We start from the raw sequence: 23,944 nt of genomic DNA, 5'->3' as shown, positions 1-23,944 counted from the left end.
GATTTATGAATACATGTCAGGTACACTACTTGATTAGTTTTAGCTAATTCAAGACACCTGTACAATCCAAACCATCAAACACAGGACATTCCCTCCACCCTAGAAAGTCTACCATGTTTCTGACTATTGAAAATCTGTCTTCTGCGAGATTTGGTGTGGTGGTGCACGTACTCAGAAATATTGTGCTTCTGGTCATTATGAAACTAAATTTCAACATTTCTTCAACAAACATGGGAAACATAAAGACAGAATGCTAAGACCAGAATGCTTCCTGAGAAAGCATTCACTCTATTCCACCAATAACTTCAGGGTAATACCAAATCCCACCTTTAAGAAACTCTCCAATGTAAAAAGAACACTTTATAAATAAAAAGATTTTGCAATCTCTCTTGATAAGCACAATGGAATGATTATTCACTTTGGGGGGAGTCATGGATCCCTTTGAAAATCTACTGAAGACAGTTCTAATTACCGTCTTCTGCACTTCCAAAGTGATTAAAAAAGAAAAATCTTCTAAGCATAAAGCACCTAAAAAGGAGAACAGAGAGGCGGGAATGGCATATAAGAGATGGTAACAAAACATTTGAAGCTGGCAAGAAGGCTGGAACGTGAGTGATTCAGCAGAGGAGAGCAATGTGGAAGGCTTAGCATGGAGTGCGGTTTGCTACCATGGACAAGAAGCACCAAGAGCACCGAAGGCGGGAATACAGGGCTCACACCTTCCATAAGGCGTATTTGGAGCCCTGGAGCCTCATCAAACCACACAAACGGGAAATGCCCTCCCCGCCAAACAGTGGCCAAATAGAAGGTTTATGACCTGATAATCAGAAAGGATCCGGGCTAAGGGAAGGGTGTCAGGCAATGGACAGCAAACCCAAAAACAAGATCAAAGTGGGCCTATGGAACAGTAACATCCCTCAGCCCCCTGCAGACCCTTGGCCTCTGGCCAGAGGGCTCTGAACACACTCAGCTGGACTTTCAGCCCCAACACAGGAAACGTGGGGATCTCCCTGGGAAAGGTGACCAGGCAAAAAGACCTCGAGTTAGTGACATCGGGGGTTTCACCCAGGAAACCGCTGGGTCCCTGCCCACTCACCACTAGACAACGCCCACAAAAACGCTCTGAGCTCCCTATCAGCCTTGTACCTCCTCCCTCTTCCATTCAGGTAGTTAGCCAAGGAAAGCCTGGAATATGCAAAGTCAGGCACCAAAACAAACAAAAAGGAAAAGGTGCTTGGTGGTGGGGGGGGCGGTCGTGGTATGGGACAAACATCTATACAGGAAACAAAAATTTTTTAAAACTGTAATTAAGATCCCTTAGGAAAAACAGGGGAAGGCACTTCATCAATGAAACAAGAATAGGATGTTATTAAAAAAAGACAACAAGACAACAACTGAGAATCAAAACAACTCTTGGAAATGAAACTATGATAGAAAAAAAATCCAATATAAAGGCTAGAAGCTACCCTTGAGGAAATCTCCAGAGAATAAAACAAAAACAAGAGAGAAAAGATAAAAGAAAATGAGGGGATTGATCCAAGAAGTCTACTACTTGCCAAATAGGAGGTCCAGGGGAGGAAAAATGAGACAAATGGAGTGGAGAAAAATACCAATAAAATAATTTTTAAAAAGTGTCCCAGAAGACACGTGTTTTTAGATTGAAAAAGCACACCAAGTGCTCAAGAAAATGGAGTGAGAAAAGACCCAAGCCAGGGCACATTATCCTGACATGTGAGAACACGGGATAAAGAGACAATCGTAAAAGCTTTCAAGGGGGGTGGGGAGAGGAAGGAAATCCATACAAAGAACTGTGAATCAGAATGCATCAGACTTTTCTCAACAGTAACACTAAAAGCTACAAGACAAAGGAATAATATAGCTTCAAAATCCTGAGAGAGAATTATTTCCCAGAAAAACTATCAATCAAGTGTGAGGAAAGAATAAAGAGATTTTCAGACATACAAGCTCTCAAAAAAAAAATAATAAATAAATAAACCTTATATGCACGATATCTCAGCAAGCTAGCAAAAAACACACTCCATCAACACAAGAGAAAAACAGAAGATGGCAAACAGGGGATCCAGGGAAGGGGAAAACCAACGCAGAAGAAAGGCAACAGGAACAATCAGTAATTACAAGGAAAGCAGCAACAACGAAATTGTAGAAGCACAAACCATGCGCTGGATGGCTTAGAGGTAAATATTTATGTGGTTTTAAGAAAATGAGCACCATCTATTTAACCAAAACCTAGGATACAACCAGAGAGAGAGGTTGAGGGAAGAAGATGAAGTAAGGTAGGGAAAAGAGTGGGAGGCAGACCTAAATCCCCATCTTCCATAGCTAGAAGCTCCTACACCATGTCTAAAATAGAAAAATCGGGGCACCTGGGTGGCTCAGTGAGTTAAGCCTCGGCCTCCGGCTCAGGTCACGATCTCAGGACCCCAGGATCCAGCCCCACATGGGGCTCTCTGCTCAGCAGGGAGCCGGCTCCCCCTGCCCCTGCCTGCTTCTCTGCCTACTTGGGATCTCTCTGTCAAATAAATAAATAAAATCTTTAAAATAGAAAAGTTGAGACTACTGTAAGCATTTCCCTAAGAGTAACAGTCAGTACCTTTGAGGTTTTGCAGTTGGGACTGGGGAAGGATGAGATGGGGAAGTACCGTTTTTGTCATCACTTGTGGGTTTGACTTCTTAAATTTTTAATTGAAGTATAGTTGACATGTAGTATTGGTTTCAGGTGGACGACACAGTGATAGGACAATCATATACATTATAAAATGCTCACCACGATTAAGTGCAGTCATCCTCTGTCACCATACAAAGTTGTTATAATATTGTTGACTATATTTCCCATGTTCTACCCTTGAACCCTACTCAATACCCTACAACTGTGTATCTCTTAATGCCAATTATTAAGGACTTTCGAAACCTATTTCTCAAGGCTGTCATTCCCAGATCCTCTTTGTATATGTGCTGCCGAAGCGAGCACACCCCAGGTCCTCTTTGGAGTTCTTGGTGTCTGGGCTAGGATTTCCAGCTATTAAGTCCATTGTGTCTTAAATCTTAGTTAAAAATCTGTTAAATTTTGATTTCTAATATTCTACTCTTCTCAACTTGGTTCTATAATTCTCAGATTTTTTTTAATCGATATTATGGAAATTGGTAAAAATAAATTTCATGTCATGCAACACCCAACTAGGCTCTTGAGCAAGAGAGGGAGGGATAAACTTACTAAGTGTCAGTAAAGCTCAGCAAACTCCTTTCTCATCGGAAAAAAGACCATTATGGCATTTTACACTAAGATACATATAATGCAGTCAGCTCACTTCCCCTCTTTGCCTACTACATGGAGGGAGACTGAAAAGGAAGGTAGAACTTGTGTCTGTGTTTGGGGGTGGGGGAGATGGCATCAGGCTATGTGGAAAATGTACATCACCAAAATTGTTCCCTAAACTAAGTTATTAGCCAAAGCCGCAGATGTAAGAAGCTACAAGAACTTTTAATATTAGATTGCCCTGAGGCTTCAACTTTTTGATTAGAAAGTCCTAGTTATGAAGAAATGTTATTTTAAAACTTGGGCGACAGGGGAGAATACTACTCGGCAATAAAAGAGAAGAAATAAGAAGAATTTCAAACATTTTGATGAACAAATGAAGCCAGGTGCAAAAAAGTACTACCGAAGTTCTAGAACACGCAAAAATAAAAAATAATCTATAGTGATGGGATTTATTTAATTTTTTTAAGATTTTATTTATTTATCTGACAAAGACACAGCGAGAGAGGAAACACAAGCAGGGGGAGTGGGAGAGGGACAAGCAGGCTTCTCGCCAAGCAGAGAGCATGATGCAAGGCTCGATCCCTGGAACCTGGGATCATGACCCAAGCCAAAGGCAGACACTTAACGACTGAGCCACCCAGGCGCCCCATATAGTGATGGGATTTAAATCAGGAGTTGTTTGGTACAGGATGTGGAGGGGTTAGGGGATAAGGAGGAGAACACAGAATTTTAACTCCAAGGAAGCAGGAGGGAACTCTCTGGGGTGGATGGGAATACATTCGAGGATATATAAATTTGCCAGAACTCACTGAACTGTACTCTAAAATACTGTATTTTATTGCAGGTAAATTACAGTTTGATACATACTTTTTATGCAGGAAAGAAAGAAACCGCACTGCAGCTATCAAGGAGTAACAACACCTAAAATGTGAGAACAGTACCAAGTTACATCTAAACTTTTATTTCTCAGTGTGGTTACAGCATTTTAATTCCACTCTACTGAATTTATCAGGATCATTAAGATTGAAAACTTTTGCTACTGTGTGTCCCTGCAATAAATCCATCGAAAAGCTATTTAAATCAACACATTGAAACCCAAGTATAGAAATCACTCTTCAAACACAAGTTTCCTCTGCTTCCTTCGACTTCTAGTAACTTCATGGTTGTTCTTAATCACCTGTGTGGCCCCAGCAAGAATTTCAGTTTCAATATACAAGATCCTCCGGCCCCTCTAATTAGAGCCTATTAGAAAAAGAGAAGATAACCAAGAGGTTATTGTGAATGGGTATGTGAGATGATACAGAAAGCAGAGAAACAGAACTATCTGCAACCTTGTTCTGGGGAAGATAAAAGAGAGGAAAACTGCCCAGGGCCTCCAAGTAACAACCTGGTCGCATTTGTGAGATAGAAACAGAGACAGATATAAGAGACACTGATGGATACAGGCCTTGCATCATGAGATTCAACGATTTTCTGATTTTGTTCAAGGATAACTGGGGTGGGGGGAGGGGGATGCCTTTGGGTGCGCATAGTATCTGTAATAAAGCATAACGAATATGCAAGCCCCCCACTGCAACTACAGACTAGAAACAGTCTACAAAGTTCCCCATAAGCAAGGGATGTTAACTGAAAATTAATGTAACAGTCAACATTATTCTTAATTCTGAGAGTACAAAATTTGTTTTCTCTTCTGTAGCTAAAAATAAATCTACATATAAACGTGTTCACAGGTATTCTCCTGGCATGTGTCCAACCCCTTTTTTTCCATAGTCTTATACAAAGTATCTGGAAGGAATGACATGCAGAAACACTACTCACTGTTCTGTTCTAAAGCCCTTTAGAACTACCGATCACTTTTAAATTACCCTCAAACTTTTATTCCCATGCTAATGTTCCCTTCAGGTTTTTTTTGTTCTGTTTTGTTTTGTTTAGCTGCCATGCTATGGTCTTAAATTCTCTGAGAGGCTCCACTGAACCCTTTCCAAGAATAATACTTTGAAACGCAGAGTCCGGACATAGTACACAAATACAGATACACAAACTTATGGAAACACGACCTCATAATTCTTGTGAACGCCTTCACATACTCTACTGCCTAGATTTTAAATTATGCTTTCTCTTTATTGCCCACTGTCGAGCATGTCCCTTTCTAGGCTTTTCTCCCTTTCTCCAAGAAGCAGCCAGAATTTTCTCCTCTTACCTTTGGGCTGTAAATAATTTCCTGCTACATCCATGTTGCTCTACTGTGACATTTTCTTGTATTAAGGTATACTTTCTTTTTTTTTTTTTTTTAGGATTTTATTTATTTATTTGACAGACAAAGATCACAAGTAGGCAGAGCAGCAGGCAGAAAGAGAGGCGGAAGCAGGCTCCCCGCTGAGCAGAGAGCCCGACGCAGGACTCGATCCCAGGACCCTGGGATCGTGACCTGAGCCGAAGGCAGAGGCTTTAACCCACTGAGCCACCCAGGCACCCCTCAAGGTATACTTTCATATAAAAGCCACAAACTTGGGGCGCCTGGGTGGCTAGTGGGTTAAAGCCTCTGCCTTCAGCTCAGGTCACAATCCCAGGGTCCTGGGATGGAGACCCGCATTGGGCTCTCTGCTCAGTGGGGAGCCTGCTTCCTCCCCCACCCCACCCCCTGCCTGCCTCTCTGCCTACTTGTGATCTCTGTCAAATAAATAAACAAAATCTTTATTAAAAAAAAAAAAGCCACAAACTTATTTTAATTGTTAAGTAATGAATGTGGCACTACTCAATGATTAAACCTTCAACAACTCTGTTTGAATGATCACATACAGTTACTTCTAACTACAAGCAAGAGAAATGAGTTAAGAGCTTGATCTAGTACCAACTTGGGGCAGCTGAAACTGAGGTGAAATGTAAAGTGTGCAGATTCACCGTAGAGACAAGTCCATTTTCCCTTCACCAGCTCCTGGGATGAACGTGAGACAGATACTTAGTGTCTTTAAAGAAATCTGATGTCCTCTCATCCACGCCCCACAGCACAGAGCAAACATTCCCATTCAAAGACCAGCAAGTATCACCTGTGCCACCCAAGTCCCCAGCTTGTACCCATTCATATCCATCTATTTTGATGCTGTTGCTGTAACTGTCATTATTAGGAGACCGGCAGAACCCATGGATTCTAGGTTTTCTAGTGCAGTAACATGTCATTCTGACGGGTATCAATACGTATTCAACAGTAATAGGATAGCCTAAGGATTCTGATTATCCACATTACTTGAACTGATCAGTCATACATGCTCTTTTATTTACATGTATTTTTTTAATCTAGAAAAAAAATTCCCAGTAGACTTGACTCTCTAGGAAAAGAGTCAACTCTATCATCTCATTATCCTCAAAGACTTAGATTCTACTAATATACATCCATAGATGAAACTATTACCAGGGAAATGTCAACAGTTCTATGTTCTCGAGCTCTAAAAGCATGAATATGAACATCTTCACCTGCCGTGGTCCCCAATGAAATCTACTCGGTGTGTCAGGTACAGTAATTTTAAATTTAAATATAAATTTTAAAATTTATAAATTGTATCATGTCATTCTTGTGTTCAAAAGTTTATTGCAGGGCGCCTGGGTGGCTCAGTGGGTTAAGCCGCTGCCTTCGGCTCAGGTCATGATCTCAGGATCCTGGAATCGAGTCCCGCATCGGGCTCTCTGCTCAGCGGGGAGCCTGCTTCCTCCTCTCTCTCTCTCTGCCTGCCTCTCTGCCTACTTGTGATCTCTCTCTGTCAAATAAATAAATAAATAAAATCTTGGGGTGCCTGGGTGGCTCAGTGGGTTAAGCCGCTGCCTTCGGCTCAGGTCATGATCTCGGGGTCCCGGGATCGAGTCCCGCATCGGGCTCTCTGCTCAGCGGGGAGCCTGCTTCCTCCTCTCTCTCTCTGCCTGCCTCTCTGCCTACTTGTGATCTCTGTCTGTCAAATAAATAAATAAAATCTTCAAAAAAAAAAAAATGAGGATGGCGAACAGGCTGTGGCTGCTAAAACAAATGTGAAATAATCAAGAGGAGACTCTTTCTCAATATGAGCCAAAACTCTCTGGGCAAAGAGGCTATCAACTCCAAGTGACAGGGAGTCAAGGAAGAAAACAACGCAGGTTTCCCTTGACATGAGGACAAAGTCCATTCAGCCAAGCAGACTAATCAGAAAACAGAAATACCAAACCTTCACCCTTACTGTGATTACCCAGGGCAAAGCCAGGTCAGCAGCACTAGACATCCATTTTCGGACTCCTCTTGAGCTCAGTATACTGGGTCAAAATGGACTACCGTTGACTTTAAACTGATCTATAGCTTTGCCTAGTTTCACAGATAAATCCACAGGATGAACCCACCATTTGTAAAGGCAAAGAATTATAGTACCCCTTTTGAAAATGCCCAGTTAATTTTACAATGTAAAGAGGTCATCAAATTGCTTCAGAAAAGGTTAAGAGCTTGCTGATTCTCAAAATGGTCCTCTTAGAGGCTGAAACTCAAGTGTCAGTGTTTTTCTAAAAATAATTTAAGAAAGTGCTTGGAAAACCTTCAGGTAAGGTCTAGAAGACAGACAAGAGAACATGTGGGAAAGCGATACACACAGCTGTTACTGGGCAGGGACAGTCCAGCGAATTCGGAACCAATCAGCAGCACTGGCGGCTCATTTCAAATGGTCTGTGCAGCCCCGCAGGCACAGAAGTGCTGCAGGGGCAGCTGCAGAGTATGGAGGAGGACAAGCATGAGGCTCTGCATCTCACACCCCAACACCACACAAGAGGCAGCTAGGATGTCGGGGTTCCACGAGACAGCTCATTTTAAGAAGCGCGGTTACTGCCTAAAAGAGGTCTGAAAACCAGCAGCAAGGAGCTTAAGAGTTAGGGAGACCAGCGTTCAAATCCTGAATCTGGTGAGCGAGGAACGGTCAAGCGTGGCAAGGAAGCAGTGCTAAGTGACAGCAGTTACCGTTAGGAGACTGCTACTAGAAACAATTTAAGGAGTGATCCTCCAAACACACAGCCAGAGACCCCAGGACTATGATACGATGGTCACCGACGGTCGGTTCATCCCTTGGCCATATACAAAAATACCCCTGAGGAACCCACTTTGTCCTTCAGGCAGTAACAACATGGCAGGCAGGAACCAGAGCTTTTTAAGATCCCACGACCAAAGGCAGAAAGAGAAAGGGGCAAGAAGTAGAAAGAGAGAGAGGAGGAAACAAAGAACGAACAAGAAATTGCTGCAAAATAGAGAAAAATGACAAAACAGAAGTTACTGCATGCTTGTCACCACTAAGGAGGGGTATTCAAGAATTTCAGTATTCATAAATACAGGTCTCCGTAATTCATAAGTCGGGGTTCCTTGTCACAATCATATCCGGAACGTCTCATCAGTGCACAGAAGTCACAACCAACTTCAAATGAGGGGACACACTCAAAGCCCAGATTTAAAAAGTGTTTCAAAGGCTACAGCAATACACGCACCCAATGTGTGACAGGAGCTTATTAAATACACGGGATACACAGAAATGGGGGCCTCTAATAGTAAGAGGCCCTGGGTCTTCAAATAGCTCCCCTTTCATGTCCTCACGCGGAGGCCACCTTCCCCTTGTCCTTTTACAGCGCGACGAGAAACAGCGGCAGAAGCCAAGGATAAGACACAGCGGGGGGAGGTTCTAGGACGCCCTCAGTGCTCCCCTTCAGCCAGGCTTTCCAGACACGGCAAAACTCCCAGAAACTGTCATCATGAGTCCCTCCTCAGGCCGGTCACCGCTATCTCGGCGCCTCCACACACTACGACCCCTGGCCTAACGGGAGGGCAACAATCCCAAGGGGACAAGGAGGCCCACCTGCTTAATCTTGTTCCGGGAGTTGGTGATGCGCTCCGTGATGCTCTGGTACGTGCGGATGGCTGTGGTCAGCTCCGTGTAGTGCTGCACAATCAACTCGTCCAGGTCCCGGTCACACTTCTCATAGGCCTCCTCGAGGCGCCCCTTCTCATTCTCTCGGTCTTCCACATCATCACTGGTCGACAGAGTCCTGGTGAAGACAGAGGCTGTATCAAGCTCAATCAAATTTAAAAGCAAAAAAGGAAGAGAGAGGAGTTAACACACGAGCACATTCCCCTCCCGAAGGGGGTAGGAAATGAAACAAGTTACTAACAGAAAACACGGACGCCGCCTTCCTAGTACATTTCGGGAGCCCATCTGAGTGGATTTGGCGGTTGCCTGTCCGAGCAGCCTTTTCCTCCACTCTTGCCTTGGCACACGAATCTTTTTTTTTTTTTTTAAGATTTTATGTATTTATTTAACAGAGAGAAATCACAAGTAGATGGAGAGGCAGGCAGAGAGAGAGAGGGAAGCAGGCTCCCCGCTGAGCAGAGAGCCCGATGTGGGACTCGATCCCAGGACCCTGAGATCATGACCTGAGCCGAAGGCAGCGGCTTAACCCACTGAGCCACCCAGGTGCCCCGGCACACGAATCTTAATTAGATGATGGGCAGCAGGAACTCTGCGAGAGTCGGGGCAGGTTCTGATTTGCTTGTCTGAATCCCAGGAATTCCATTCACCATCTCAGTGACAAGACTGACCAAGGAGACCTGAAGACTTCCAGGTACAGTTTTCTTGCAAGATTAATCAGAAGCTCGATTTTTTTTTTTCTGGACACTGGATATTATTTATTTTTTAAAGATTTTATTTATTTGACAGAGATCACAAGTAGGCAGAGAGGCAGGCAGAGAGAGAGAGAGGAGGAAGCAGGCTCCCCGCAGAGCAGAGAGCCCGACGCAGGACTCAATCCCAGGACCCTGGGATCGTGACCTGAGCCGAAGGCAGAGGCTTTAACCCACTGGAGCCACCCAGGCGCCCCGACATTGGATATTATTAAACAAAGCTAAGATACTCAAATATTTCACCCACCTTACAACCATGGAAGGAAAGTCAAGAGAAAAGCCAAATGGCTACACTGATACCATTGAACCCCCAAAGCAGCCAACACCTTCTGCTGCTTTCCTTCGGGACTTCTCGTTAGGGGAGATAACAGATACCCATTAGTTTAAGTCACCGTCAGTTGGTCTTTCATATAAAGCTAAAAGTGTACTAACTGATGAAATTACTTACACACTGAGGAACGGAGCATTCCAAATAGCTCATTTAAATGAACTAAATTTGGTACAGAGCCCCCAGCGGCCTGAAAATAAGGTCACATCAATTCTAAAATACGTTACAGCAGCAATAACAGAAGCTATACTACAAGAAAATCCTGACTTTTACTATTCATCACAGCACTAACAAGACTGATATGAGTCAACAATAACCAGGGAACGAGATACTTATTAAAAGTCTTTCAATAACTTAGTTTGATACATGGGCCACAGATCTTTGTTTTATTATCTTTTTTTGGACTTTTTCTTTCTTTTTTTTTGTGTGTGTGTTCTAATCAGTAATAAAGAAACCTTTTTCTCTTATCTGTTGGCTGCAGTAATTTAGAGTTTCATTAAATTCCCTCAGATTTGTCAGCTTATATACATTCAGCATCGCTTATTTCATTTATCTTTAATTTAGGGAAGGGGTAGTTTAGGCTTTCGATGACGGATGCAATCAATTATAAGTCCATCATTAGAGCTGCTTTCAGAGATGGTCTATCTGTGAATCAATCACACATCTATTTCCAGATATTCACAAGCAAAATACTGTAGAACCGTTTTTCCCCCAACTGTCATTGAGAGCAAGAGATCTTAATTCATGAGCCACATCATATATAAAACTTCCTTCTCAATTTAGAGGGAGATTCCGCTGACCAGTCTTCGACATCAATCTAATCTCTAAAAAGAATTTCATAAATGTGTTAGGGATGCCAAGAGACCAGTTCTAGCAGGAAATGGTGGGGAAGGGGGAGTGGGCAGGACAAGAAATATAATGGAGGAAAATGCAAAGCCTCTAAGTGTTGTGCGGTGCACTCCGGAAAGCAACACACTAGGAACACCAAGACTTGAAGGAAGGCCTTTACCAGACCAGATCCTGTGTCCCCCTCTGTCAACTGGTGATCCTATCAGACTACCTACCTCCAAGATAACTTTCAGGTAAAAAATACTGCACAAGTATCCGGCTAATAAAATATATCAGAGTGGACAACCTTGGAGGAATATGGTTTCAAAGATGGAGCTACCAATATCACTTGCAATATTTGGGTACAGAGAGCTAAGCGTGCCTTTCTATTGTTTCTGTGATACATAACTTTGCTCTTTAAATCTGAAACCTTCCAGGCTGGTAATCTAAAGTAAAGCACAATCAGAAAATACCTTCGATTTATCAGCTGTCCCCAGGGGAAGAGTTCCTAGGTATTTACCTCCGATTTCCCCTTCTAATAGCAAACAGACACGGATTTGTCAGAGCTACACCAGATCAGTTTGCCATCTTTACAATGCTTTGATTTCCTCTCCACCACCATTTGTGCAAGGAAACATGCCAAACATTTCACGTTGTTTACATTAACTAGGAGAATTACCATTAAAGAAAATGTCAGGCCCAGAGAGGACACCTTCTCGGGCATCAGCTGTCACTGTAACACATTACCACCGCATTAGGAGTTATTTATGAAATAGAAAGGGTTACTAAAATGAAGATTAGAAAGTAAATTGGGTCCATAGGGGGTTTTAGCTCCTGTTTTCATTTTTAGAGAAAATATTTGTATAAGGAAAGAGCCTATGCCAGGTTTTTGCCCCTTTAATTTCATCCTCTTAATGGAAACTGGGCTGAATGACAGTTTGCCTTTAGTTGGAAATAGAGAACAAAACCACTGAAGGTTTTTTTTTTAATTAGAGAAAAGGAAGGCAACAAGGTTACTAATTACAATAATAGCCACAAATATTTGGAGAGGCTTACCACAGCTTCCAGAAACCCCCAGGGCTGCACACTGTACAGACTGTACACTGAACCCTCCTGACGACCCTTAGGAGTAGTCCTGCTTTCATCCTCCCTCTACAATTTGAATTCTGGCTCCACCACTTAGTACCTGTATGACCTTGGTCATGGCATCTCATTTTTTTTTTAATTTTTTAAATTCCTTTTCAGTGTTCCAGAATTCATTGTTTATGCACCACACCCAGTGCTCCATGCAACACATGCCCTCCTTAATACCCACCACTAGGCTCACCCAAGCTCCCACCCCCGCCCCTCCAAAACCCTCAGATTGTTTTTCAGAGTCCACAGTCTCTCACGGTTCATCTCCCCTTCCAATCTCCCCCAACTTCCTTCTCCTCTCCATCTCCCCATGTCCTCCGTGTTATTTCTTATGCTCCACAAATAAGCGAAATCTCATTTTTGAAAAAGATTTTCTTTATTTATTTGAGAGAGACAGAGAGAGAAAGCACAAGCAGAGAGAGGGAGAAGCAGACTCCCCGATGGGCAGGGAGCCTGATACAGGGCTCGATCCCATGGCCCTGAGATCATGACCTGGGCCAAAGGCAGACACTTAACCGCCTGAGCCACCCAGGCACCCCCATCTCACTTTGCTCATCTACAAAGTGCAGAGAATAAGAATATCTTCCTTATAGGGCCACTGGTGAGAATTAGAGGAGATCCAACAAAGCCTGGGAAATCATCAGCACTCAGTGAATGGCGGTGGCTACTGCTGGTTCTCACTGCAACAGTAGTAGCAGTCAGGACAGCAAGGGCGATAGCTGTGTTCCACAACGTCATGCAAAGGACATTCTTTGGAGACAAAGATTCAAATTCTATCACCCCCAAAACGCTAGGTCATTTGGCGCTAGGCATGAGATTTAACCTCTCTGACTCACCTTACTCCTCCCTGACATCAAGAATTGTAGAGAGTCTGACATTTTTATCCCACTCACAAGCTAACAAGTTAGCCTGCCAGAGTCTCATGGATGCTGCCAGAAGACACAAAACTCGTGGGTCAGAAACAAAGGACTCTGTTACAGCACAGCAGGCAGCCGGGGCACTGGCATATCTGCAGTAGTCCCCACCCCTGCCCCAAGTCCCACGAGGGTTAGGCAACTGGACCCAACTTTATGCCCAGACACACTGTGAGTGACTAGAGAGGAACCTGAATGTGGGAAAAGTCCATCTTTTATACTGGACAATACACCTGACCTGCCTGCCTGCTCTTATACAGGGAGAGATGATCTCTCTCTTCCAAACATCCAAATATACAACCTTGGTGAGACTGTCTAAAACAAAGGGCTCTCAGTGCTTTGCTCAGAAGAACTTCAGAAAGAGCACGCCCAAGGAGAATGGGCTCCCAGCAATAATGGACCATAGTTCCCTGGGTTCCTTCGGAGACTGGGTGATGTCAGGTGATAGTAGATGATATCCCCAACGCCTGTTTTGTTTTCTGCAAAATGAGACCAGAAGCGCCATGTCTCCCACAATAAATATTTGCACCATAAATGAATGATACAGCATAAAAGCAGACCAGAAGTCTAGGGCAAAAGTATTCATGTCTGCTACCAAAACGCAGCAAATTTCAATGCGGAATTATTTTACTTTAAGCCAGTCACTTCACCTCAACTGAGAGCAGGGTAGGAGAGAACACCTGTCATCTGAGTTCACCTCGCCAGCCAGGTCAGGAACTCTCTCCCCAGCCTTCTAATAAGCCTCTGTGAGGTGGAAAACTCACTAGTTCGCAAAGCCATTCATTGCAGTTTTGAAAAGCTCTCCTTATTACAACAGCTCACCTTTCATTAAAATAAAATCAGCCTCTTTATAATTTCTACCCATTGATCCAAGTTCCACCTTTTTTCGGTTACATAAGTCTATTCCCTCTTCCATACAATTTCTCTTTAAGTGGTAAAAGGCTCTCTGTACTTCTTACTCAGATTAAACATCTCTAACTGCTTCAACGATTTCTCCCACAACATGGCTCCCAAGCGCCCCACCATCCTTGTAGATTTCCCTTCCAAAACAGCTACTGCTCACATAGAACTTACTATATGCCCGACATTCATCTGAGTGGATTTAGGCATAATAATTCACTTACTCCTGACAACCCTAGAGGTATGTACCATTACCAGCCCCCCTCCCCACCTTATTACAGATAGGAAATGGAGTTGTGTATTAGAGGCACAGAACTTTTAAGTAGCAGAGCCGGGCCTCAAACCTGAGCCGTCTGATGTTAAAAGCTTCCCCATCCTGTGTAGTACCAGTGAATATGACACACTCCTAATATGGCCTGACCAGTCCAAACAGGAAGAGGTTTTTATATCCTATAATACAGGCACCGTATTTTAAATAATCAGGCCTAAAACTACATTTTGGTAAATGCCAACACCAAAAATTATCCAAGATCCCACCGGACAGTGAGTGCTTACGAGCCAGCTCTCACTCATGTACTTGGGAAATTTTCAAACTTTGTGTCCTACATTTGAGAAAGGGAAGAGAAAAGTGAAGCAAAAGATATTAGGTAGTGGCCATAATGTGCCAGGGAATGCAGTGGTTATTTTGCACACATAGCTAAGATAATCCTCAGAAAGGATTGGTGAGATGAAATCAGAGGAACAGAGAGGGAAGGTAACTTTCACCCACATGCACAGCTAAGATGGGAACTGGACTTGACACGAAGTATACCTAACTTCACAGCCCATGCCTTTTCCAGTATGCCCGTTTTGAACTCCTACTCCTTGTGCCTTCGACTCCTGATCAAGCTACAGCTCACATGTGAAGAGAAGAGGAGCTGGGCAGAGATGTAGACAATACTAAAAAACCTGCTAAGTGCTCCCAGAGTCTTGAGTCTGGACAAGAAGCATGAACTTAAGGACATGAGAACGGGAGAAACGATCTGAAGTTGCCACCCCAAGATGCTTTCATGTTACTGAATCACTTAGATTTTCTTCTCCAGTCCTATCTCGCAACCATTAAGATATACAAACTATTGCCAAGTTCACGGAGGAACATTAAAAGCATACACTAAATTCTAGTTAAGCCAGACACAGAGACATTTCTGGATCACCAAGAATTTTGCACAAAGACAGCTCTGGCATTTGGCATGATGAATTACATCTCTAACCATGACTAATTAGTCCCCAGGAAGGAATTTATTTACCTAATGGGCTAAAAGGCCCACGATGCATACATTAAGCTACTGTTCACAGCACCTAGTAGGAACACATGCTACATGGTTCTAGTGAATTCACAGCCAGCAGCTCCCAGCGAGCCTTCCACACAAGCATTAAACCTGAGGTAAGTAACTGCAGATCTGAAACTGAATTTGTCACTTCCCTTTTTTTTTAACACCAGCTTCTGTATTTCAATCTAGCCGGTCAAGTGTTCTGAAAGGAAAATAACTAGTCACCATCATGGACTCCTTCTACGGAGCAATTTTGCCTTCACTTTGGACTTAATAGAGTAATGGGAGTCCAGGCAGGGGGAAGGCACACAAAAGTCTATATTGCTCTTAAAAAAGACAAAAGGAAGATCAAATAAAAGAGAAAGCACACCTATGAAGATAAGGTTAGCCACCCCAAGGTGACCCATCCCTCAAGAGAAACAATAACCTTCAGTCAAAGACAAAATGAGTGGATGCAGAAAAAACGCAAAGCAGAAACACTGCCGATTTGGAATATATCCTCTGTTTCTGACTCTTCTCATCATGTGTCAACCATGAGGAGATGCTGGCCACTTTCGGGCTTGTCGAGCAAGTCACTTAGCTTCTGGGTCTGTCTCTTTTCTCACCAAGTAGACAAGATAGTAAGAGTACCTGCCTCACCAAGTGGTTGTGATGGGCAACGTGTGTGAACGTGCTCAGTAAAACATCAAGGGCCATTGATGTGTGGGCTGACACGTTATTAGGAACCAAATAAATCATCAGTGCATCACAATATTGTTAGCCCAAAGCCTCCCCCATTCGAAAGTTCCTGAAGATATTTATTCACGAATTGAGGTCAGACCTTTTCTTTATATTCTTAACGGTGCCTGGCACATTCGAAGTGCTCGGGAAAAGCTAAATAATGAGCAGTAGCCAAATGCAGGCTCTGAAGAGGTCAGGGAGGGCAGTTCTCTGCCTTAAGAAACAATTGCTATTAAATTATCTCACAGAAAGAAATGCCTGCTCAAAAATCTCTAGGAAAGGACAAATAATAGTTACAGCAACCCTACTGAGTTCATTTAGTCGTTCAGCCAAAGGTTCCTAGACACCTAGGACATGGCAGGCAGGTGCTAAGCAGCCAGCAATGCAGCCAGGGATAAAAGCAACTCCTCCCCTCAGGAGGCTTACCTCCTGGAGAAGCAGGTAACACGGGAGAAATACACAACACATGCAGGCCGGGAAGAAATGGTTATGGAAGAAACAGAGGCTGGGTAGAGGAGGGGGAGTGCACAAAACAAGGAGGCCAGAGAAAACCTCTCAGATAAAGATGGCATTTGAATAGAGCTTTCTAGAAAATGAAGGGGAGAGAGGCGGCACTTTCTGGGGAAACAGATTCCAGAAAGAACAGGAGATGCACTAGCCCTGAGGCAGGGTACTTATTCCAGGTATAAGGATGGCAAGGAAGTCAGTGTGGCTTCAGAGAAGCAAGAGAGGGGACAGTGATGGATCAGAGAAGAAGCTGGGAGCCAGATCAGGTACAGCTCTGTGGACTTTTCCTCTAAGTGTTCTTTGATGCCACCTGGGGCTTAGCACCCAGGCAAATAACAGCTTTCAGGGCACCTGGCTGGCTCTATGGGAAGAGCACACAACACTTGACCTTGGGGTAGTGAGTTCGAACCCCATGTTGGGTGTAGAGAAATAATAAGAAAAATAAATAAAAACTTAAAAAAAAAAAAAAAGGAATGACAGCTTTTTTTCTTTAATTTTATATGTTACTCACCACACAGTACATCATTAGTTTTTGTTTGTTTGTTTGTTTTTTAATATTTTATTTGTTTATTTGACAGAGAGCTAGAGAGAGAGCACAAGTAAGTAGAGCGGCAGGGAGAGGGGGAGAGAGAGAAGCAGGCTCTCTGCTGAGTAGGGAGCCCGATGAGGGGCTCGATCCCAGGACCCCAGAATCATGACCCAAGCCAAAGGCAGCTGCTTAACCAACTGAGCCACCCAGGTGCCCCACATCATTAGTTTTTGATGTAGTATTCCGTGATTCATTGTTTGTGTATAAACACGGCTTTCAGCCAGTATTTAATAATGAATACCGAATGCAAATATTCAACAATATTTCAAGTTTCATTTTACATCTATCCAACCTCTTTCTAAAAAAGATTGGAGACCATGTGTACAAAATGTAGGTAATAAAAATGAGAAAGTGAACCTAGTTAAGGAGACAAAGGACAAAATGATGCCATGCAAATGTGGAACTCGGGTATGCAGGGCATGGAGGCAAAAACAGTTGATAGGAAACAAGCCCTCAATGTGACCGTGAGGTTCCTAGCCATGCAAAAAGGGAAATGTAGCCAGTTAAGTCATTCTCATTATCAAAAAGATGGATTCCAGTTCCTCTATTGAGGAAGCAAACTTTAAGCTACTTCTAAATTCTAAAAGAAATCTTTCACTTAAAACAGTAAGGATGACAATATACAATATAGTGAACAAGGTCCTCAACCACCTTCTAAAAACAATAAATTTTATGTGGTCATTCTTGTAAGTTTCTTCCAGAACAGAACATTAAAACACAACTCAGACCAAGAGATTGTGACTCTGAACACAGTCCGAGCATGAAGCTTTTCCAATGATCCATTTTAATCTAAGAATGGAATTTGGGGAAAGGAGAGGATGAAATGGATCGAATCATGTTTTATTAATTTCCTCCTCTCAGCAAGCCCTTTGATAGTTCAAGCTGACCAGAGAGCAGTTCTTTGAAGAGCATCAACAGTACAAGTATTTGGTATTAGAGGATTAGTAGGGACTGTTAAATATCATAAGCCAGAAAAGCATGTAGGAAGATTGCCAACTAATTGCGAAAAATTAACGACCTGTCCAGGGCTCTAGCCTGAGCCTCGAGATCACCTATAGGTAATGACAGACCATCCCTGTGGAAGCATTTTAGGGTATTTTAACAAAGTAATAAGCGTCTCCAGAGCACCACCTGTTACAGACTAAATTGAGACACACTGTCCTCCCACTACCAAATGTACATTGAAGCAACCCTCAATGTGACTGTGTGGAGGTTAGAGTTTCTAAAGGAGGTCATGTGGACGGGGCCTCAGTGAGATACAACTGGGGACCTTATATGCAGAGAAAAGAGACACAAAATAGCCCTCCTTCTCCACACACTCGCAGAGGAAAGGTCATGAGAGGACACAGCAAGAAGATGGCCATCTACAAGCCAACAAGAGGCCTTGCCAAAAACCAACCCAGCTGGCACCTTGATCTTGGACGTCTAGCCTCCCGAACTGTGAGAAAAGAGATTTCTGTTGAAGCCACCCAGCTTGTGGTGTTTTGTTATGGCAGCTCCAGCAGCCTTATACCTGACCCTATGAAACACAGTAGTATTTTGCTTGGCTAAAATCTCAAGGCAGATGTTATCGGTCACGCCCCTTCGAGCAACACAGATTCTCAACAAATCCTCAAGAATTAACTGCCTAATTCAGCCTCAGATAACTAAACTAATTAACCTGCTATAAGAAATACCTAATGCAATACACCTGAATTTTGGTGACACCTGCAGAACAATTAGCAGTAAGTCCTGCTATCTGAAAACAGTTAATACACTTAATTGTCTACTAAAGGCATTCCTTGTTGGTGTCCAGTGACCTCTCCTCCAGGAATAATAAAGATTAACAAAACAATTAATGTAAATCCCTTCAAACAACTCAGAAAAACTCATTACAAGTAAGGTCCCACATATCCAAAAATCAGTTATCAGGAAACTACAGCTCTACAAAGCTCAATCTACTATAGGAATCAAATCTCAGTGATACCCTTTCTGGAAAATACTCAGAATAGGCCTCTTACCTGAAATCCCCAACTCCCTGCTCTTTTTACTCCTCAGGCACCTAAACCCCTCAACCAGCACTACCTTCTCTCATTAGGGTAATTCTGATAAATCTTTTTAGTCACATAATGGAAAGATAACCAGACAAGGGGTCCTCTTCATTTACAAAATATTGTAACACATTATCAAAAGGCAAAAACCAGTATTTTTAAACTCAAATACACAAGGTTTAACTAGTTTCAGGCCCTCACTCCAAGTAGTAAAAAAAAACTATTAGCTTATTGAGCTTTCTAGAATATTCCTTTTGGTTACTGATCCCAACACAGAAACAAAAAGTCGAGAGCATACATGATTCTTGAAGACATGTTTCCATTTTCTTTACCAAACTGCTTTTTTTGGTTAGGTTACACTATCCTACATTATCAGATCTCCTTAGCCCTTATTTCAAAGTGTGAGAGTCAGATTTTTTTTTCTTTTAAAGCATGAACTAGCCAATGTTAAGAAATACCTGACAGTAACACAGTCAGCAGGGGAACTAAAGACAGGTCTAAGTGCACCTGTGTGGCTCAGTCAATTAAGCGTCTACCTTCGGCTCAGGTCATGATCCCAGGGTCCTGGCTCCCTGCTCAGCAAGGAGTCTGCCCCCTAACACCCACCCCTTCTGCCCGCTCCTGCTCATGTGCACCTGCACCCATTCTTACTCAAATAAATACTTTTTTTAAAAAAAGACAGCTCTAGGTATGAGTATAAATCCAAACTAAAGAAAAGAAAAAGAAATCGCTAAGAATATAAACACTAACAAGTTGAGAAGAATCTGCAAAGCCTATTCTACTAAGCAGAGCACTTTGTATATGATGATTCATCTACAAATGCTTCCAATGAATTACAAAAAAAAAAAAAACTCTCATAATTCTGAGTTTGCATGGAAAAAATCAAACATTAAATGTTTGAGATGTGTATCACTACATAATCACATAAGATATGGCTTCACTCAAAGCATAACTGAATCTATATTACACTTTTTAATCCAATTTTATTATATTCAATTATACACTGCGACTGCTTGTTTCTTAATTACGTCTTATTAGATCCCACAAAATACAAGATAATTCCATCCCAACTGATAACGATTCACGATGACAAGTCCCTCTGAAAAAAACTTTCCTGATGCATAAAAGCAACATCTCTTAATTTACTACAAAAATTCACTTAATATCAAGTGACAGTAAACAATTTCTGCTTTAAAGTCAATTGAAAATTCACTGGTGTCTTGCTTCAGACGGCACTTAGGGCCAATTACTATACCCAACACATGCAGCTTTTCAATATTTCAATTAACTCAGTCACACAAAATACTTCTGGGGACCAAAAGCTCTAAGTCTTGTAACCAACAGAGAAGGCCATTATCTAAAATTAAGTAAAATCACCTTCACTACATGGGGAGATGGAGAGAAGTGAGTTGGGGGAAATGGGAGGAGGAGATGAACCATGAGAGACTGTGGACTCTGAGAAACAAACTGAGGGTTTTGGAGGGGGAGGGGGGTGGGGGGTGGGTGAGCCTGGTGGTGGGTATTAAGGAGGGCACGGATTGCATGGAGCACTGGGCGTGATGCATGAACAATCAATTCTGGAACACTGAAAAGAAATTTAAAAAAAAAAAATTTTGCCTCACTACAGCATAAACTGAGTCCAGGATTGACAGAGTCCATTTTAAATCTACCCACTACCCTTTCTTAACTGAGGCTACCTCTTTGCCCACTTCCATCTGAAGCTCCACACCCTCCTCCAAGCCTTCTCCACAGTGATCTTATTCTTCATCTTCAGGGGAACGTTTCAGTTACAACACAGTATGGCATTTGGTCCCTTTTTTTTTTTAATGATTTTTTTATAGGTTATTTATTTGATAGAGAGAGATCACAAGCAGGCAGAGCGGCAGGCAGAGGCAGAGGAAGAAGCAGGCTCCCTGCTGAGCAGAGAGCCCAATGTGGGGCTCGATCCCAGCACCCTGGGATCATGACCTGAGCTGAAGGCAGAGGCTTAAACCACTGAGCCACCCAGGCACCCCGGCATTCGGTCACTTTAAAGGTGGAGGCTACTTCCTAACGTGGAGTTTCCCGTCGGTTCCTCAGAAATCCCATTTTAGAAGACGAGAGTAGGCACTGCATGGTACTAGGTTATCTTGAGATTCTGGATTACACAAATTGAAGCAAGTTTCTTAACTGCAGACATCTAGGAGACTTTAATATGTTCGTGTGCCAGGTGCCTTGGGGAGGAGGGCAGAAGCTGAGTGGCCAAGACATGGAGACGAGGTAGCTATTCTTAGATTTAGTCATCTACGGACCCTTGTAATTCCCATCCCCTTGTATCTCCCCAGTCCGTAAACACACACACGTGCATTTTCATGGAACTTTTCAAACACGTACAAAACCGGACAGACTCCTCAAATAACCCAGCTTCAATGATTATCAACACACCCCAGTCTTGTTTCATCTATACCCTAACTTGGACCCCTAGTTATTTTGAAGGAAATATTCAACATGGATATTTTTATCAGTATATAATTCACTATGTACCTCTTAAAAGAAAACAGTCTTAATTCCAGTATAATTTACATAGTGTTACTTCGTTTCCGGGTGTCCAATACAGTGATTCAACAATTTTATGCACGACTCAGGTCTCTTCATGGTAAGTGCACTCTTAATCCCCATCGCCTCTTTCACCCAGCCTCCCCGCCCACCCGGGCTCCTGCAACCACCTGTTCGTTCTCTAGAGTTAAAAAAGTCTTTTTCTTTAGGGGCACCTGGGTAGCTCAGTCAGTTAAGAGGCTGCCTTCAGGGCACCTGGGTGGCTCAGTGGGTTAAAGCCTCTGCCTTCGGCTCAGGTCATGATCTCAGGGTCCTGGAATCGAGCCCCACATCGGACTCTCTGCTCAGCGGGGAGCCTGTTTCCCCCTCTCTCTCTACCTGCCTCTCTGCCTACTTGTGATCTCTGTCTGTCAAGTAAATAAATAAAAAAAAATCTTTAAAAAAAAAAGAGGCTGCCTTCAGCTCAGGTCATGATCCCAGGATCCTGGTACCAAGTCCCACATTGGGCTCTCTGGTCAGCAGAGAGCCTGCTTCTCCCTCTCCCTCTGCCTGCCACTCTGCCTACCTGTGCGCTCTCTCTGTCAAATAAATAAATAAAATCTTTAAAAAAAAAAAAAAGTCTTTTTCTTTATTCATGTTTTGTTACTTAAATTAAGAATCTTTTTGTAAAAATAGCCAGGATACCATTATCTCAGCTTTAAAAAGTTAATGCTGGGGCGCCTGGGTGGCTCAGTGGGTTAAGCCGCTGCCTTCGGCTCAGGTCGTGATCTCAGGGTCCTGGGATCGAGTCCCGCATCGGGCTCTCTGCTCAGCGGGGAGCCTGCTTCCTCCTCTCTCTCTCTGCCTGCCTCTCTGCCTACTTGTAATCTCTCTCTGTCAAATAAATAAATAAAATCTTTAAAAAGTTAATGCTAATTGATTTATTTCCCCAACTAAATTATGTCCTATGGGCTACTCAAACTGTAACTTGCATTCGAATCATCTGGTAACCCTGTTACACTGTGGAGCGGCTCAGCTGGGCTAAGTAGTGACAGAGGCTGCCTCTGATTGTAGAACCCTTTTTAAGATTCTACAATCCTATCAAGCTCTCAAGTGGTATTTTAAAAATAAAATGATGTCCCCCATCATATTTAGCACAATGACAGGCACCAAATTTTAAACGGAAAAATGCTTCTTGAATGATATGCCACTTTATTTTTTGCAAGGGCTGTATACTCAATTAATGAATCACTGACACTACATCAAAAACTAGTGACGGACTGTATGCTGGCTGACTGAACATAATAAAAAAAAATAAAATTTTAAAAATTGGAAAACAAAATTTTTTTAAAACAATAAATGGTCAAAAAAGGTTCTCCTTAAAGAAGTGTGGATATTCCTCAAGAAATTAAAAATAGAGCTTCCCTATGACCCTGCCATTGCCCTACTGGGTATTTACCCCAAAGATACAGATGGAGTGAAAAGAAGAGCCATCTGTATCCCAATGTTTATAGCAGCAATGGCCACGGTCGCCAAACTGTGCAAAGAACCAAGATGCCCTTCAATGGACGAATGGATAAGGAAGATGTGGTCCATATACACTATGGAGTATTATGCCTCCATCAGAAAGGATGAATACCCAACTTTTGTATCAACATGGACGGGACTGGAAGAGATTATGCTGAGTGAAATAAGTCAAGCAGAGAGAGTCAATTATCATATGGTTTCACTTATTTGTGGAGCATAACAAATAGCATGGAGGACAAGGGGAGATGGAGAGGAGAAGGGAATTGAGGGAAATTGGAAAGGGAGGTGAACCATGAGAGACTATGGACTCTGAAAAACAATCTGAGGGTTTTGAAGGGGTGGGGGGTGGGAGGTTGGGGGATCCAGGTGGTGGGTATTATGGAGGGCACAGATTGCATGGAGCACTGGGTGTGGTGCAAAAATAATGAATACTGTTACGCTGAAAAAATAAAAAATAAAAAGGTTCTCCTAAGGAACTTAAAATACTAAGTTTTCCTACCTGTCAAATGGTACACAAGAACTTTCCTGTTAAATGGTGAGTTCCCATGTTTTTCAAGGCAAAATTCCCGTCACATAAAGGATTGGCTACTAAAAAGACCAGAACTCATTTCATGGCTTGAAAGCAGTGAAAAATGTAAGTAGCTGCAGAGGAGAAGACCAAAGTGAGCAGAGCGCAGAGCTCACCACTGCAAACTGAAA

At 42.8% G+C, this 23,944-nt stretch overlaps 1 protein-coding gene across 3 annotated transcripts in view; it reads right to left on the bottom strand.

The window, feature by feature from the left end:
- EXOC4 (exocyst complex component 4) overlaps positions 1 to 23,944 on the bottom strand; it is a 724,031-nt gene that overhangs the window by 688,565 nt on the left and 11,522 nt on the right. For all 3 annotated transcript variants that reach the window (XR_006384314.1, XM_044246588.1, XM_044246587.1), the window contains exon 2: positions 9,124 to 9,313. Coding sequence is in view for 2 of the 3 variants with exons in the window: in XM_044246588.1 (XP_044102523.1) it covers positions 9,124 to 9,313 (190 nt within the window). In the remaining variant the exon portion in view is untranslated. The remainder of the gene's footprint in view (positions 1 to 9,123; positions 9,314 to 23,944) is intronic.

Source organism: Neovison vison, chromosome 4, assembly GCF_020171115.1.
Source record: "Neovison vison isolate M4711 chromosome 4, ASM_NN_V1, whole genome shotgun sequence".
Lineage (NCBI taxonomy): Eukaryota > Metazoa > Chordata > Mammalia > Carnivora > Mustelidae > Neogale > Neogale vison.
Note: the sequence above shows the minus strand (reverse complement) of the source record. Positions and strands in the feature narration are given on the sequence as shown.